At 32.8% G+C, this 17,072-nt stretch overlaps 2 protein-coding genes across 2 annotated transcripts in view; one reads left to right on the forward strand and one right to left on the reverse strand.

The window, feature by feature from the left end:
* The window catches only part of Egfr (epidermal growth factor receptor), an 81,159-nt gene that overhangs the window by 47,926 nt on the left and 16,161 nt on the right, over nucleotides 1-17,072 (forward strand). The gene's annotated exons all lie outside the window — the stretch shown is intronic.
* On the reverse strand, nucleotides 8,349-10,317 carry LOC106126271 (uncharacterized). Its single transcript, XM_013323807.1, has one exon. The coding sequence runs from the start codon at nucleotides 10,295-10,297 to the stop codon at nucleotides 9,062-9,064; it is 1,236 nt and encodes a 411-aa protein (XP_013179261.1). The 5' UTR covers nucleotides 10,298-10,317; the 3' UTR covers nucleotides 8,349-9,061.

Below are 17,072 nucleotides of genomic sequence, written 5' to 3' on the forward strand. Positions count from 1 at the left end.
CAACGATTACTTAATTTCACAAATAGGTTCTAAGTAACCTATTTGGTGTTAGTGAAACAGACCCTTAATAGAATCGAAAGATTGATAAGTCTACAATAGACAAATCCAATGATTTCCTCCAAGCAACAAAAAACATTCGATATCAAAATCGTATTCCCAACATAACCTAATCTCTAGTTTTTGTAGCATTCTTATTGATAGTCAATATTTGCTTGGGAACAGATAAATTTATTCTGTACAACTAGCGACGTTGTTGGTCATCCTTGAAAATATCTTCCTACGACTGACCTTGGATAGTTACATGTAAATAGGACACGGGAAGTGGTAATATTGGTAAATGTTAACTATTACCTTGAGATATTGCATTATAAAATATCCGATTTATTTTTCTTGCAACTTTAAAGGACAAAGATTTTATTTCGAAATAATATTTTTAAGCTTTCAACTTGATTTGTTATTTCCTATTTTATTCATAATTATTCTATATTATATGGTATATTTTTAATAAACCTGGCTGGAAATATTGTTTTAGTATTTTTTTTTATTTTTTTTTTACAATTAGTAACTAATATTTTCAATTAGGCCTACGTCCAGCAGTGGACAAATTTAGGCTGATTGTGATGATGATGATGATCTTCAATTATTTAAATAACTTTTTTCATTATTCGGTTTCATAATTTTTTTGAAAAATCAAAGATTTCTTCACACTAGTTACGTCAGGGCCATGTCTAGGCTAGGTCGAGTTTATTTTTTTTAATTCCATACGTAGGCTGCGCCCACATTTGGTTTAGCCTCGTTGTGGAAAAAACGTGGGTTAGTTGTGAATATCGAAACACCGGTTCAGTATTTCGGCGCATTGTTTTAAGCTGCCTGCTTTATTTCAATGGAATAAGGTTCATTTTAAAGCGACACACGAAGCTTATTCTGATACAGCCCACGCGAGACTCTCTAGGCTTTCGTTTTGTAATTAAAACGAAGGTGGGTTACCTTTCGATTTTTATATATAGCAATATTTAGTGATACATATATATATATGCGTGACCTATAATGATTTTAAAGTATAAAACTAACTTCAAAGCACGAAATCGTATGTTAGAGACGCGTTACTAATAAAAAAGATTTGTTACAGAATCAAAGTCGAATTTTTCGTTAGGTTAAAATAGGTTTTATTCCTAGTTGATTACGAGAAACAAGTTGAACTGGCACATTTTGAGATCCAGGAAATCTATATAAAATTGGCTGTTATTATGTCTGTATTAATCGTATTAAATTGTACAAAAATAAATAAGTATTAGTACCTAATTTTATTTATATCTTTTAAAAAAAGTCTAAAAAATTAACAACGGTATCAAATCGATTAAGTACAGTTGGCTTAAAAAAAAAGATTCGTAAACTGTGAAGGTAACATCAACGGCCCGCGTTCAGCCTGTCATATTTATCTTTCGCTTTTCCAACAAGATATTCGTCAGAGAGCATGTGCCGATGTGCACACACGAGCCGAAAGTGTAAAACATGGTGTAAGGCCCGCCTTCTCCGGGACGAATTACGGGGAATTTTAACGACCAGTCAAACGGGTTTCGTTTCTTAAATACGTGCGCCCGAAGGCCCAAATGAGATCTGAACACCGACGTTCACAGATTCGAATATCACTTATTAATTACCAGATTTCCTTCACGAAATAAACAACGATTTATATTTTTTTCAAAATATCTCACGCCCTGCTAATTTACGATACGATCTACCGACGTCCGATCTTTCGCGAATGAATAAATGAGTTACGCAAAATTGTAAACCTTCACTCGCATGCATACCTTTTATCTTTTGAAGTTTTAATAAAACTGCATTTCAGTACTTGCGCTTATTTATAAAATATAGTGAATTTTCGTATACTTTCTATCTCCGTATTTCAAAGGCGGGCAAACGCATCTGCGGTTCCTCTGGTATTGCTGACGGGCGTCGTTGAATACCTAGGTGTTCCCGATGCAAGTTTGCCCCCTTCTGAATTAAAAAAAAAATTACTTACTTAAAAGTCTATAATTTTATGTGGGCAATTGTTTTTAAAGGTAAGTATTAAGAGACGTATTTCATTGTCACATACATCATTGTATTAAAATATGCAATTTAATACGCATAGATAATTTCTAATAAAACAGATTTACTATAAAGTTTGTGTAAACTTCAACTAGTTAACAGGTAGGCAGATTATTTAGCATTAACATCGTTTGTGTCATCGTTTAATGCGTTAAGCAACACACAGACGTGGGTTCGAGGAGAATAATCTCTTACCTATGTCATAATCTTTAATGAACACCCACTAGCCAGCTACATGGTGCTAAATGTGTAAATACATTACGTGTCTAATGCCAAAACTCAACCCACTATTCCTATGAATTGTGGCTATTAATTTCATTATATAAATAATATAAATGATTGGGTTTTTTTATATCATAAGGTAGCAAACAAGCAGACACCAGAATTCGTTGAAATAGCGAAGGGACCGCTGCCCACAGACATCCGCAATTGTAAAGGCATTGCTTTCTTTCTTTAACTGTCAGAGGAGGCGACGCACAAAAAGAGGATATTTCCCATCCCATTCCTCTATTAAATCCGCTTCCTCTTCCCATCTAAAAGGGTATCAAATTGGGCCTGCACTGTCATCAGCCGAAACGCGGAATTGTTCAACATGTATTATTTGTTGTGTTCTAACGGTGAAGAAAAACATCGTGACGTTTGATGTCAACCAATCTGCACTGTACCGGCGTGGTTAACTAAATCTCCCCTAAATTTGGTGGGCTCTGAGCACCTCTATGGGGACGTAAGCCAAGATGTTTTCCAGCTGAAAAAACCTACATGAAAACACTTTGACATATGGTATAAGTAAATATGAATAAATAGTCACATGGAGAACCTCTCACAAACATAGAGCTTTCAATTTATCACGGTTAAGAAATATTATTAAGCCCTAAAAAAATCTTAAAAACAATTAAAGGAATTATATCAGACAATCATAAAAGAGTACGTAATGTTGTGTCATATAGGACGATTTGCGACACGATTTGTTAAAAGAAAAAGTTTACAATTGTTGTTTTATATAACTTTGTAGTGAGTTTCCACTGCCAATATACTTTATTTATTTACAAGAACATATTGTTATTTCTGTTTTTACTTATAGCATGAGCAGGATGCCAATATGTTTTAATACAGTTGTTTCGGCAGTATAAACTTACATTTAACAGGGATTTTGCTAACCATGTTAAGGTTGCATTTGGTTTCTTTTAAACATTTCACACCTTTGCTCTTATATGTAAAATAGACTGTCACGTTTTGTTATACCTTTCATTATTAAACTTGCGTTTACCAAAAGTACTCAGGATTGCCATACACGGACTATTTTAAACAGTATTTATCGAAAGCTTATATACTGTGGTTAGCTGTAGTCGTTGAATGCAGATGTTGCTGCGATTCTTTAAAATTGTAATAAAGATTTTTTTTAAACAGACTGTGTATGTCGGCCCTTATGTTTCTTTTAAATCTTTTATTACGCGAAATGAAATCTTCAAGAATATAATGAAACAATGTATATAGTAAGAAGGCGTTGGGTTTTTGTTATGTTAAAATTTTCAAATATTATGTTGTTCAAAAATCATGTAGATTTTTATATAATGAAATAAATCTTGCTAATTATTATGTATATATAAATACGTTATATACTTACATATACAACAAATATTTGTGTAAATGCGAACACAATCTACATATGATCATTAATGTGACCAGCCGTTCACTTTGCATTCCATGCCACTGAGAGCTTTAAGATTTATTTTAAACTAACTGTTTGTGCCCAGCGTTGCTTGTTAATTTAAAAATTTCCTCATTTATATGATAAATATGTATTGAATTATAAAACGAATAAACTTGAAAACCATTTGACCAAAATCTGTTTTTTTTTATCTTTATAATGGTGTTATCATAGTAATATTATAAATGCGAATGTATGGATGGATAGATGGATGTTTGTTTGAAGGTATCTACGGAACGGCTCAACGGATCTTGATGAAATTTGGCATAGATGTAGGACATAGTCTGGAAGAACACATAGGCTATTAATTAAGATTTTTTAATACAGCGCGGACGGAGTCGCGGGCAACAACTAGTACATAGATAATAGGATCTATGTTTAATATTGTTAACGCATATTAAAACATGTAAAGGTGGCCGCTAGTAATTAATAAACACTTTTATTTACTAACGGTGTACAATATTCATTCAATATACCTTTACTATCAAATAATACATTTATTCCTAAGGTATTCCGAATTTTGATGTGATCTCGGTATGGACAAAACTGTTGACCAGAAAAGTTAACTGACTACATACAAGTTCGTAAAAAATATTTAATAATTAAGTTAACAAGATGATAGCTCACGCACTTTATGATACCCTTTTAAACGTCATCCATGATAATCATCTTAAAAACCTGATTATGTTACTGTGAAATATGTCGGTACCGTACTTTCGATTAAAAGATAACTCTTTAACTTATTGTGAATAACATAGAGCGTCGGTGGCTCAGGGGTCAAGCATTGCAATCTGCAGGTCCTGGGTTTGAATCACGCCATGTACCAATGTGTTTTTCGATTTCCGATTTACATATGTACATTTATCCGACGTTTGCTCGACGAAGTTCTTCCAGACTATGTTCTACATCAGTGCCGAATTTCAGCGAGATCCACGCAACTGTTCTTGAGATGCCTAACAAACGTTCATCAATCCACCTAAACTGTCGCATTTATAATATAATAAAGATATTTTCAACTACAGGCATGTATGTAAAATACCTATAATGCGTTTTATAACATATTTAATTAAACATTTATAAGCGGACATCAATAACAACGGCATTGCTAAGATATTTTTCAACTAATCATTGCGTTAGCTTTATCTTGACCGTTCAAGTTTGCATTAGCCTTTGAAGAGAAAATAAGAGGTTCTAATGTCATGTTCCCGACTTTTTAGGTACGACGATTACAAACAAGATGCGCTCGCTCGTTGCTTTTTGATAAAAGTTAAGAGGTTCGATTTGACACAAGGGTGTCCATAAGAACAGCATCGAGCCCCGCATTATTAATATAGGTGCGGCAATCGCTAAAATATGTTAATAATATTATCATAGTTATTATAATTACTATAAAAGACGAGTATATATCTGAATATGTTAGTCAATGGACAGTAATGATAATCTTACCAAGCCCATATTTGATAGACATAGCAGGCACATAAAACATATTTTATTGACTATGGAAATTTGTAGGCAGTTTAATATAGATAGGCACAATATAAATTAGTAACCTGAGAAGTTGTACTAAGTCAACAGTAAATTTCGTTTTGTTAAGCTGTTGGATTTATATTATTTTAAAATTAATAAAACTATGCTATTAGTGGCATATGTTGTATTTCTTTTATATTGTAATTATTAACTTATATTGCTAATAAGATGAAGAGCTAACATTATATTGGTATTTCCGCTAGTTAATCATGGTCACCGTATTGAGGGAACAGTAAAAAATGCCGAGTCCATTTAGTTGATTTACAACATTCGTCGGTTAGATGGTACGGGCTACATGAGTTCTTTCGTGGTCTATGGTAACTTGTTCAACCACAAATTTGATACTACGGTACCGAAATTTTTTCTGGTTATTTTATGTCCATAACTCTAATAAAATCTTCATTTAACGATGTTCATTGACATAAAAAGAAACTGTTTTTATGAACACTCTTAATCAGAAATGTTAATTGTAGATTAAAACTTTCCTTCTTTAAATAAAAAAAATCTTTAAACGTCTATTTATTTTTATATCAGGAAATAAATAATCCATGCAAAATGAAATAAGTAATAATTTTGTAAGATACATTTACTAAACCTTCATATATTTGTATGAAACTAAATATTATCTTTGAAATTTTTCTTACCACGTACAAAAAGGTTAACAATCTTTTACCATAAAATATATAAATAACAATAAAACAAAACTCTTTTAATTTGTTTTTCGGTTTTATTCATCGCAGCTTAATAATTAAACACAAAAAAGAAATAAACATGTTGATATGTTCATGTAATTTTATCATATAACTGTATTCGAAAAATTAATTAGCACAACTTATGTAGTATGAAATAAATAATACTTGGTCACAATAACTTTGCGAACTTTTTCATTTGTACAATTCTTACAAAAACAAATTGTTTATTATTTATTTCTTTAAGCACACATTCTTAAGCTAATTAGGAAAAAAAAGAGTACATTAACTATAGGTTAGGTTAACTTACAACCGCAACACAACTGGGTAGATAGAGATTATAAATTTTATAAAAAGTGGTAACATACCTCTCTTTTCTTTTTAATTTATGTATGTATTTATTTTACAATTTTATTTTTATAAATCTAATACATCCTAACAAACCTCTTTAGATACAAGAATCCTGAATTCGGTGTTCTCAGAGCACAGTAACAGATCGTTTACAACCTGTTTACAAAATGTTCTCAACGTTTTTTTATAATGTTAAAAGCTTTATCTCCTTTTAGAAGCGCCCTCAAACAATCTTAAGAGCCTTGTCCAATCACAGGTCGTGATTTTTTTTTTACTTGAATTTGTTCTCCTTTGGGTTGTCGCCGCTTCGGTCCACCGCTAATGGGCCATGTAATATTTATAATAATTAACGCTTATATTAAATACTCATGTATTTGTAAATGTCTCGTTGTTGATAAAAGGGATGAGAATAAAAGACTTAGCTCCTTCGTAAACAAGGCAACGTAAATCTTTGAAACTCATGTTGTACCCTTACTTCGAGTCTTCTATTCCGTGAGTGTAGGTATAGCGACAACATATCAACTGCTGATTTGCTCCGCCATCTTGTAAATCGTAGTTTCTCATGACAAAATTGACAAACAGGTTGCAAACGACTGGTTTTGACGACTATAGAACAAAATATCGGCGACGCGGGCCTCTATGACATCGCATTGCACAAGTCGCTAAGCGACTAAAATCGCTTGATTATGAAGATTTACCTTGTCTTATATACGAAGGGCCTTAGACTTGTTTAATCTTGGTCTTATCCGTACACTCAATTGAGGTAAAAATAAGGAAAAACAACTCAATATTTTGCATAATTTTTGTTTTATTATAAATTAAATTAAAATAATTTGAAACAATAACATTATCTGATGATCGCTCATATAACTCGTAACAAGATAGAATCTTGTGTATAAAATTTATATAAATTAATTTAAACATCGTATAAATATACTTAAACAGGATAAAGGGACATCATAGGGACGTAATCAGACGAAGTAATACGTTTATAAAAATACTTATTTTTTTTTATTGGGACGAAGTCCCTTGTGCCCAAGCTAGTATAGTATAAATCTCGATATGCGATCGGTAAGTATAATTTCCTAAATGTAAGTTTAAAGCGACTGTAAGTGCATAAATTAATGTTTAATTCATACAGCCAAGTATAAGAAAGCCAAGTTCTAAGTAAATGCAACTCGATTTCCATTTTTTTACTTGCCCTTTACCATTTGAACTCTATTGTTTAGTTTTATTTACATACGTCAATGCACTTATTGACTTTGTTTGAAATTTATTTATTCCTAAACATTTTAAAATGAAATTATACAAGAAATAGTTGATAATTTTCAATATAAAAACAACTCGCAGACATGGAAACTGACAACACACTCTTGTGTGTTGTCAGTTTCCATTCTTCCTCAATATTAATAAGCTACGTTATTTTCAGCTACCTACAACTCATTGCTGATAGAGTAAGATTGGACTGTCCAGTGCTGGCCATGTGGACACGTCTGCATGTGATCTGAAGAGTTTTGTTTTATTTTGTGTTCTTAGTATCCTATGTCCGTCTCCTGGCTCTAAGCTACCTCCTCACCAATTTTTAGCCATTTCGGTAAAGCCGTTCTTGAGTTATAAATAGTGTAACTAACACGACTTTCTTTTATGTATATATAAGATGCGAATGTTTACCTAAAGATGGATGGATGATAGCGATGAAATTTGACTTAGACTAAGAACATAGAGTGAAAGAATTCATAGGCTACTAATTTAGTTTTTTTTATTTCAGGCGGAAAATGTCGTGGGCGACAGCTAGTATTAATATAAAAACATATAATTTTGTTAAAAGTCGTAGGACATTCAACACTAACTCAAGTTCGGAATAATGAAAGTTATTTTATGCACATATTCAATGCCGTTGCTATTTTAATGCATTAATTCGCCGAAATCAACACATTTGCATTCAAAAGACTTACGTATTTCCCGTCAATTAAACGCATATGCTTAACAAATATTTTTATTTACGATACAAAATTTACTTCAAATATATAAAAATCTTGCGCCAATTTTAATTCTCTTGCAGTTTGAATTTGTTGACAAAACTAGATAGTTTTTTAAGCGGATTTTAACATTAACTAATATATTAGAAGTTATTTGGCATCTATAATACAAGAATCAAACAAGAGTAAACCTCTTCTTAAATGGATTTTTCAAACGAAACTTTAATCTTACAAAATATAGCTATACTTATATGTTATTTAATAATATAATACAAATGTTATTAACAGCGCGAATTCAATATTAGTTACCGTTAATATTCGTCTAGCACGCCTCGTTGCCTACGGCTATCATATCGAAGATTGTCGGTTCAAACAACGTTTCAACCACAATTAGTTTTTGACTCTTGATCGGTCACGAGCTCACGAGCCCGAACATTCCGACTCACTGCCAACTCATCCACGTTATCTCTACAAAGATACAGGTGGCTTTGTGAAAGAATTTTTATACAAATGCATTCGAGAGACCGTGTTAACGATCATTTTAAAACGTCCGAGTTCCGTTAATAAATAATGTCTGAATCATAAAAAAGTTAGTTGAAGAAGCAAAAAAATGACAGCAATCGCAAACTGAACAACTAACAATAGATAAAACGAATTTAATTGGCATCTTACTAATGATACAAATTATAATTTGAAAATTTTATAACAAGTATGATTCAAATAAAACCTAAGTCGGTCGCGACCCTCACAGCGTTAATTAGGCATTCCTTCACTTGTACATCGGTAATCGGTGTCAGTTGCCACAGTTCTTCTAATGGTATTCTTTCAACTCCGGCATATTTTGATTCGAATGTGTTCACATCACATCTGTCGCTTGCCAACAAAGGTATACTAGTCGAAGTTGCCAAGAGTCCAAACTTTCCATACTTCTTTAATTCACTATATAACATTTGCTTTGTAAAAACATCTTCGGGTTTTATATTCATATCTCTCAAATAGTATTCGAAATTAGAATAATAAATGTCGACGGCTTTCATGAAATCATTCTTACTTTGACACAAGGAGCCACAGAGAAGAATGAAATACGATAAATCTGTAGCCGGGGAGGCTGCTCTTAGCAATTGAAAGTCTATTGCGACTGCTTTTTCTTTTGAGCATAGGAAATTAGGACACCACGCATCTCCATGATTAATAACCGCATGTTCACCACGAGTTGTAACTAATTTTACTAATTCACCGTAAGGATCTTCTGATGCTAACTTTTTAAATTTCTCATAGTAAACAGTGTTTGATACTGTTTCATCTTCACTTAGCACTTCTAAATCTAACTGCATTGCTCTTTTTAAATACGGAGTATACCAAGATCTTTTTTCTTCACGGTAATATAATTCGAATATTTCATTTGTTATTTTAGTAAAGAGAAAAGGTTTGGTTATTCTTAACGCCATAGACACCGCGTGCAAATGAGATAATACTTTGAGCGCTTCATTTCTTTCAAATTCTGTCGGCATTGGAGGTATCGATGCATAACCACTTGCACCTAAATCTTCCATCAATATGTAATCATTTTGACCATCAATAAAATAGTCATAACAATTTGGAACACTATTTTGTATCTTTTCATTTGCTCCAAGAGATTCTTGCAACTCAATCAATATTGGAAGAATTTTCGAGAAAAACATTATTTCTCTTTTAAAATAAACGGAACAATTTAATGTATTTCTTAATAATGCGTCGTGAACTAGTCCTTTTGCTACGAAAGAACATGAACGATGGTTTCCAGTCACATTTATACGATAAACAGCGCTGATGAGGCCTTCTCCTTTTGGTGCCGCAGTTTTCACTTCTATGTTTTCAACTTCAATTTTACTGTTAGTTTTCGATCTAAAAGCTTCTTCAATAACATCTTTAGTCAACTGTTTTGATATATCAGCTAATGTTAGTTGCAACATGGTGCTAATGAATAATGTAAAGTTTTTTCATCTTCGACCGATTTTATAGGTTTTGTCAAGAGCCCAAGTATGATGTTATCTTACAACACATATATCTATCGAGATAAAATCTCTCCTTATACCTGAATATATTTACATAATTATTGAAATGTAATCAGATATAATATGATTTAATCTTTATTTAAGTCACTGTGATCCTAAAGTAAATTAGTTATTTATCATTGATCATGCTATTGTGTCAAATATTATGTTTTGGATTTAATCAATAAAATTTAAAAATGGAAGCAGAAACAAGAAGGTAGAGCAGCAAGTAAATAGTAGAGTATCATTTTTAAATTGGTACCAAAATTTTAATCTTTTTTATATCAAAAAGTGGCAAACGAGCGAGCAGCCATCTGAAATCGCTGAAATAGCGAAGTGACCTTGCCCATAGACATACGCAATTGCATATGCGTTGCCTACCTTTAATTGACAGAGGAGAGGATGCACAGAAAGAAAGTATTTTCCCTTCCCATGCATCCTTTTATCCGGAAAGTCCATTTCCACTTCCCATCCTTTCCTTATAAGAAAAATGGTAGGAAGGGAAAGAGGACTAAATTAGGCCTCCGAGACACACACTCGTCAGAAGAAACGCGGAATTGCGTCCACCTTACGTTTGTCTTCTATGTGGTCATGGTATTTCACCTGGCGAGTCGGGCCAATTCGTGCGAAGATGTTCAAGCGGGCTCTACCACTGTTAATCTACCTTCATTTACAGTGAAAATTAAATTTAAATTGTTTTAATAAAAGGAAATTCCATCCTCCGCTGCGTTATCAGATGCCCTCCAGAAATGTTTGCTCAAAATGTTAAATACGCAGTTAAGGCGTTAAGACGATAAGTTTGTTTACGCGATTGTTATATTTATAACAATAATTCTAGAATGACATGTCATTTGAAAGTTATAATGAATTATAAAGGTTGGTTTCACCGCCAAAACACTCGTATCAATTACATTGTAAATAAAAATGAACAGTTTCATGGAATTCAGTTTATTATAAACACGTTCATTTATACTTTTTCTATATTAGTTATATGTTAATATGAATCTACTTAATACTTTCAAAACAATTAATTACTATTATTTTAACAAATAATCTCGCTATAGTTAGAAAAAAACGACCTTTCCCGCTACTGGTGTTTCCGCAGTTTAATTAGTTGGAGGACGTCGTAACAAACCACCTAACAAGCCATAAAACATGCGGATTATTGAAAAAAAAAAGAGGAATAACATTATAAATGGTGAGACAAAATGGCCGACATTACCTGCGCGCGCCACTTTACCTTTAGGGTTTTTTTAGTAGTGTGGGGAGCGAGGTTTGGAGTGCATGAGATAAAGCTTGTAGACACTAGTAAGACAAAAGCGACCGAGAATGTAGTTTATTTTTTTCTTTTCTTTATAATCGTCCATTTTCATCATTCCAAAGTGTGGCGTTCTTTTTTCAAAACAACTAAAGATGAAACATGTATGAATTGTTCTTTATAACATGCCTTTTTATTGTTTTGATATGATATTATTTAATATTTGCATATTTCAGCAAATTGTAAAGTTTTTTTAATCAATAATATAAAGGTACCGTAGAAGTAAAATCAGGTTTCATTTAATGAGAGACAAGACAATTATTTTAATGTAAAAAACCTTAGCATGGAACTAAGGCTTGCTCCCACAATGTGATTCGCGTTTAGATTTCGTTCGAAATCTTCGAAAGCAAAAAAGTTCTTTTGTGTGTAGCGTGTGAATTCAAGCGAGCCCTTTGTTCGTTCTATATGTCAAAAGTGCATCTGTCGGGAACATTATAACTTCAGTACTGAATCTTCAAACTACTGCAACAAAAGCAATTAATAAAAAGAATACTTTGTCTACTAGATAACAATCATACCAAAAGTAATTACCGTGAAATGTACGTAGCTTATTTCCCCGACTAACTAAAGGGTAATTGTTTTTATAGTGATTTATATGTTTGTTTGTTCGTTTCATTTTGAACTCCTTTAACCTTAACGGCTTCACCTGTTTTCATGTGTGAAATTTAATTCAATACGTATTCTTCCCTATATGTTATAATTATTAGACGGGCATATAGATATTTTTAATTAATTACTAAGTTAGTGAAAATAATATCATGGTCATGAAAATATGTTTCTTAAAGGACAGAGGCGATTCATATATTTAGTTTTATATCTTATGAATATTATAAATGTGAATGTTTAGATGGATGGATGTGTTTGAATGTCCAGAACGGCTACATGCATCTCGCTGTAATTTGGCATAGATGTAGAACAAAGACTGGAAGAACGCAAAGGCTACTAATTAGGTTTGTTTTTAATTCCGCGCGGACCGAGTGGCGGGCGATCGCTAGTTTTTATATAAAAGCTTATGAAACTAATTAATTTAGAGATACATTTTACTTTTTTCTATTTGATTCTTTCTTTTAATTAAATAAAATAAAGGTCAATTAAACCATGCTAAAGATACTGTTAATTTGATATTAATAGAAACGGTAATGTGTAGATTTATAAGTGCAATTTTTTTATCCTTATTGCGTTGTGCTTTTCAGTGCATTATAATGACGGTTTGTGTGTAGAATCAGTCAGTGGCCCGAGGACACGGATTTAGAATGCCACGAATATTTCACATTACCATGTGAATCTCGGCTGAGGATCACATAAAACTGGATGCATATCTCTGCGCAGAGCCACGCGTTCTTAACATAATGTTTCTTAAATCTCTCGCGTCATTTTTTTATTTAAAAAAAAAGAAAAAAACATCGTTTATGTTTAGAAATAAATACGAATAAAAAGGAAGTTTCATCGGCAAAGAATATCTCGTGTTATTCTTTGCCGACGAAAGTTAATATACTTAAAAAAAACATTAGTCATCTAACTATTATTATAAATGCGAATGTTTAGATGGATGGATGTTTGTTTGAAGGTATCTCCAAAACTGTATGGATCTCGCTGAAATGTGGCATACATATAGAACATGGTGTGGAAGGACACATAAACTACTAATAATATTTATTTTTTAAATTAAACGCGGAGTCACGGGCGTTAGCTAGTATTATTTATATATCGCGAGCGTGGAAGTCGTAAATATTCCAATGCTATTTGGCAACAAATTAAGAAATACACAGAACTGCGAAAACGTTAAAACCGGAATAAAATCTTGTAATTAAATAAAGCTTTAAAATCTAATCTGTGATAGAATATTAATTTCATTGAAACAAGCGTTAGACACTACATCGATATTACGAGTTAAAATCGATACCTGACTTATGATCGATTGTTATAAATCGAATGAACCGTATAATAAAATATGGACGTGATTATAACGAGCAGTTGGGGGTGGCAGATGATGAGAGGTTTCTCGTTCCATAGTATTTGTTAGAAAACATTTTTTAACGCACGCGATATATAGGTGATTTTTACAAAAAGTATTACTCAAATTTGAACTTAATAAATAAGAAATAAGAACGAAAATGAAATACATATCTTTCAATGAAATTAATAGCTATAACATCATAAAATTCGAATCTCCAACCCGGCCTACGCAGTGGGATATCTCCGAAACTCAAGAATGCAGTTTATTAAGCGTTTTATGATGCTTCGTAATAATAATTAAAGTTTTTTTTTATTTATGATTAGTACATCACCTTCTAAATAATTCATTACATATGTTATATATATAAAAATAATATTATGTATATTGTATTTTTAATTATCTTTTTTTTCTTATTTTTATCAAATAAAGTCCCAAAATATAAATAAAGCCCTTATTAAAATAAAGCAAATGTTTTATGAGTAAAATAAATTCAATTTGTTTATACAAATTTAACAAGCAGTGCTTATTACTGAAATATAAAGATTAATAGCCTATTACCGCTCTCAAAATCGTTAAATAAAATACTATTATACTTAATCCGACGCTTAGCAAAAGGCTTTTAATACTTAATTTTCATTGGATGTCACTCTTAGTGGTAATTTAGTATATTTACGTATGGCGGTATTTACATGTTTCCCCATGTTACCCTCAATTATGCCCTTGCCCAATATTGAAAAATTACTGGTGACATATTTTATGGAAATTTCGAAAGATTTTAAGGCTTTTATGTAATAGTTGCTTTATAAGGATTAAATATCAGTGCAGTGATCAAATAAGTTGCAGAGGAACTTCTGTATCCATTACATAATCCAAACTAGTACGGGTATAGTGGGGTTGAATGGTATAGCTTTTACCTGTTACCTGCTCCCACAATAGAAGAAATCAAAGCGCCTATTGTGGCAACACAAAACAGTCAAGTGGTTCGAGAGGCCTTTGTTTCCTTTTGTTGAACACCCAGCCGTCCCAGTCGCCGCCGAGATGACGCCGTTTTTCTAACAACTAACAAATATAATGAACTTATTCGAAACACGAACTTCGATGTTTCTGAATGCTAATTGATTTTCCTTCGTTAGGTTACATTAGATTTTTTCCGTCCTTGTTTCTAAAATGTATTCCTATTTTAAGTAATTCGAGTATCGATGCTTTAACATCCCTTAGTCACGACGGATTATCTTTTTGTATAACCATGAATTTCCACTGCAAAACCCCTCACTTTCATCCCCATCATTATACAAACAGATTGAACAACATGTTTTTGTGTCGATATATTTTAGAGTGTACAGCCGTTGATAAAATTTTCAGGAGTACACAATGCTCAACTATTATAGCTAATTAGCCACTAAGCGCGTCCCTTATTGTAAATTTTATGTTCTCTGAATAACGACACGACAGACCGTCAGGTTTCATCCACACCATCTCGATGGCTGGCAATCCACAACCGTGCGGTTTGCGCGAAACTTCCTGCCTCGCACAGCAGCGTTGTGAATTGGTCTGTCCTCGGCGGTATTTCCAAACCGCTACGACTTAGGGTCCTTCAAGAAGCGAGCTTATCACAACCTCAAAGGCCGGCAACGCATCTGTAGTTCCTCTGGTATTGCTGATGTCCATGGGCGTCGTTGAACACACCGGTGTTCCCGCTGCTCGTTTGCCCCCTTCTGCTATAAAAAAAAAACTCAAAAAACTTATCATCCTCAGGCTACCCAAGAGGTATAGTTGTAATGTTAATTAGTTAATTAAAACAACGTTTATGTGATTTGTATTCGATTTTATACGTTTGTAATTGAACTATGTATTACAATACGTAAGCAGAATGTTAATAAGTGTTTTTATTAAAAAATGATCGTTTGTATGCGTAAATTGCCCAATTGAACGGAAACTAACAGAACAGGCGACTTTAGCGATATCTTGTATCGGAAGCCAAGACCCTACTTTGGGTCACTGCGCCAGCGGAGTAAGTAAGACTACAATCGAAACTTATTGTTAATATTACTTATCGTCATCAACTCACTATACATCTCCACTGAGGGGCTCGAAGCCTACCCTAAGTTAAGGGTGATTAGGCCATAGTCAACCACGCTGGCCCAGTGCGGGTTGGTTGACTTCACACATATCTTTAAATTTCTTCGCAAATTTATGCAGCTTGCATATGGATGTTTCCCTTCGCCGTAAGAACGTCGGATACATGTATATATGTTAATCGAAAAACACATTGGCATTTGGCGGGATTCGAACCCAGGACCTTCAGATTACAAGTCAAGGGCTTAACCCCTGAGCCACCACAATGATGGTGTGCATATATTTAGAAATAACGTGTACCTCAGTTTTAAAAAAATGATTTTGTATTATAAAACTTCTCTTAGATTTATGTTTTACGTCAAACCCTGTAAGTGTTATTTCATTGCAGATAAAATAAGTTCATATTACAGTTTTATGACGTCAAATTGGCCATGTGCCGTTCTTATCATTCGCCTGCAAACTATAACAATACTGTAATACAATGTTGATAATTCCCATAGTAAGCAAAAACAATTATATGCTTTATTTCATTTTACTGTTTAGCTTTATCTTATTGTTATTTATTGACAAACTGTAGGCGGATTATAAGGGCCAAGTGTATATTTATGTTGCGTTAACAAACGAAAATGAACCTTTTGCTGTTGTAATAATAACCTAAATAGATTGTCATCGTAAACTACATAAGGAACTGAAAGTTATTGATATTAAATACCACAGGACGTCTAGAGAAGGTTAGTTACGTTCGGAAATATTAATATTATAAAAGCAATATAAGTTTTCTTATTTCATACCCGTAATTAAAAAAAAAAAATATTGGATTCCTCAAAACAAGAAAGTTATAAAGATTAAAATACATCTAGATATTCGTATAACAGTGTGACTGCTAGAATTTAGTTCAGGAATGTGAGGTGAACTAACTACAGCCTTAGCGCCAACCGATAACCTAAAGTATGCATTATTATGCGACTAACGCCTAACGCAAATTACATTGCCCGTTTGCTATACATTCTCGGAGCAACGTATCGCGTTATGCAAGCAATGGAAGGCAAAATACATCGTAACTACCGCTGACATAATTCGTTAGTTTCCAAGCGTGCGGTTGAGAGTTCGACTTTCGTAAAGAGTTCAACGCGCGCTTTCCGTCTTCTACGCGCAATTTATCGAACGAATGGTCGCTCATTGCTTGAAAATTGACCATAATTCGTATTCATATATGTTTTATTTTTTATTAAATTAGGATACAATTCTTTACTAAATTAACTAATACACAATATTTTAGATTCACTTGAAAATTTATTAAAACTCTTTATATGTTGACTCTATTAAAAATGTTAAATATTTTT

This window comes from Papilio xuthus, unplaced genomic scaffold (genome assembly GCF_000836235.2).
Source record: "Papilio xuthus unplaced genomic scaffold, Pxut_1.1 DF825017.1, whole genome shotgun sequence".
Lineage (NCBI taxonomy): Eukaryota > Metazoa > Arthropoda > Insecta > Lepidoptera > Papilionidae > Papilio > Papilio xuthus.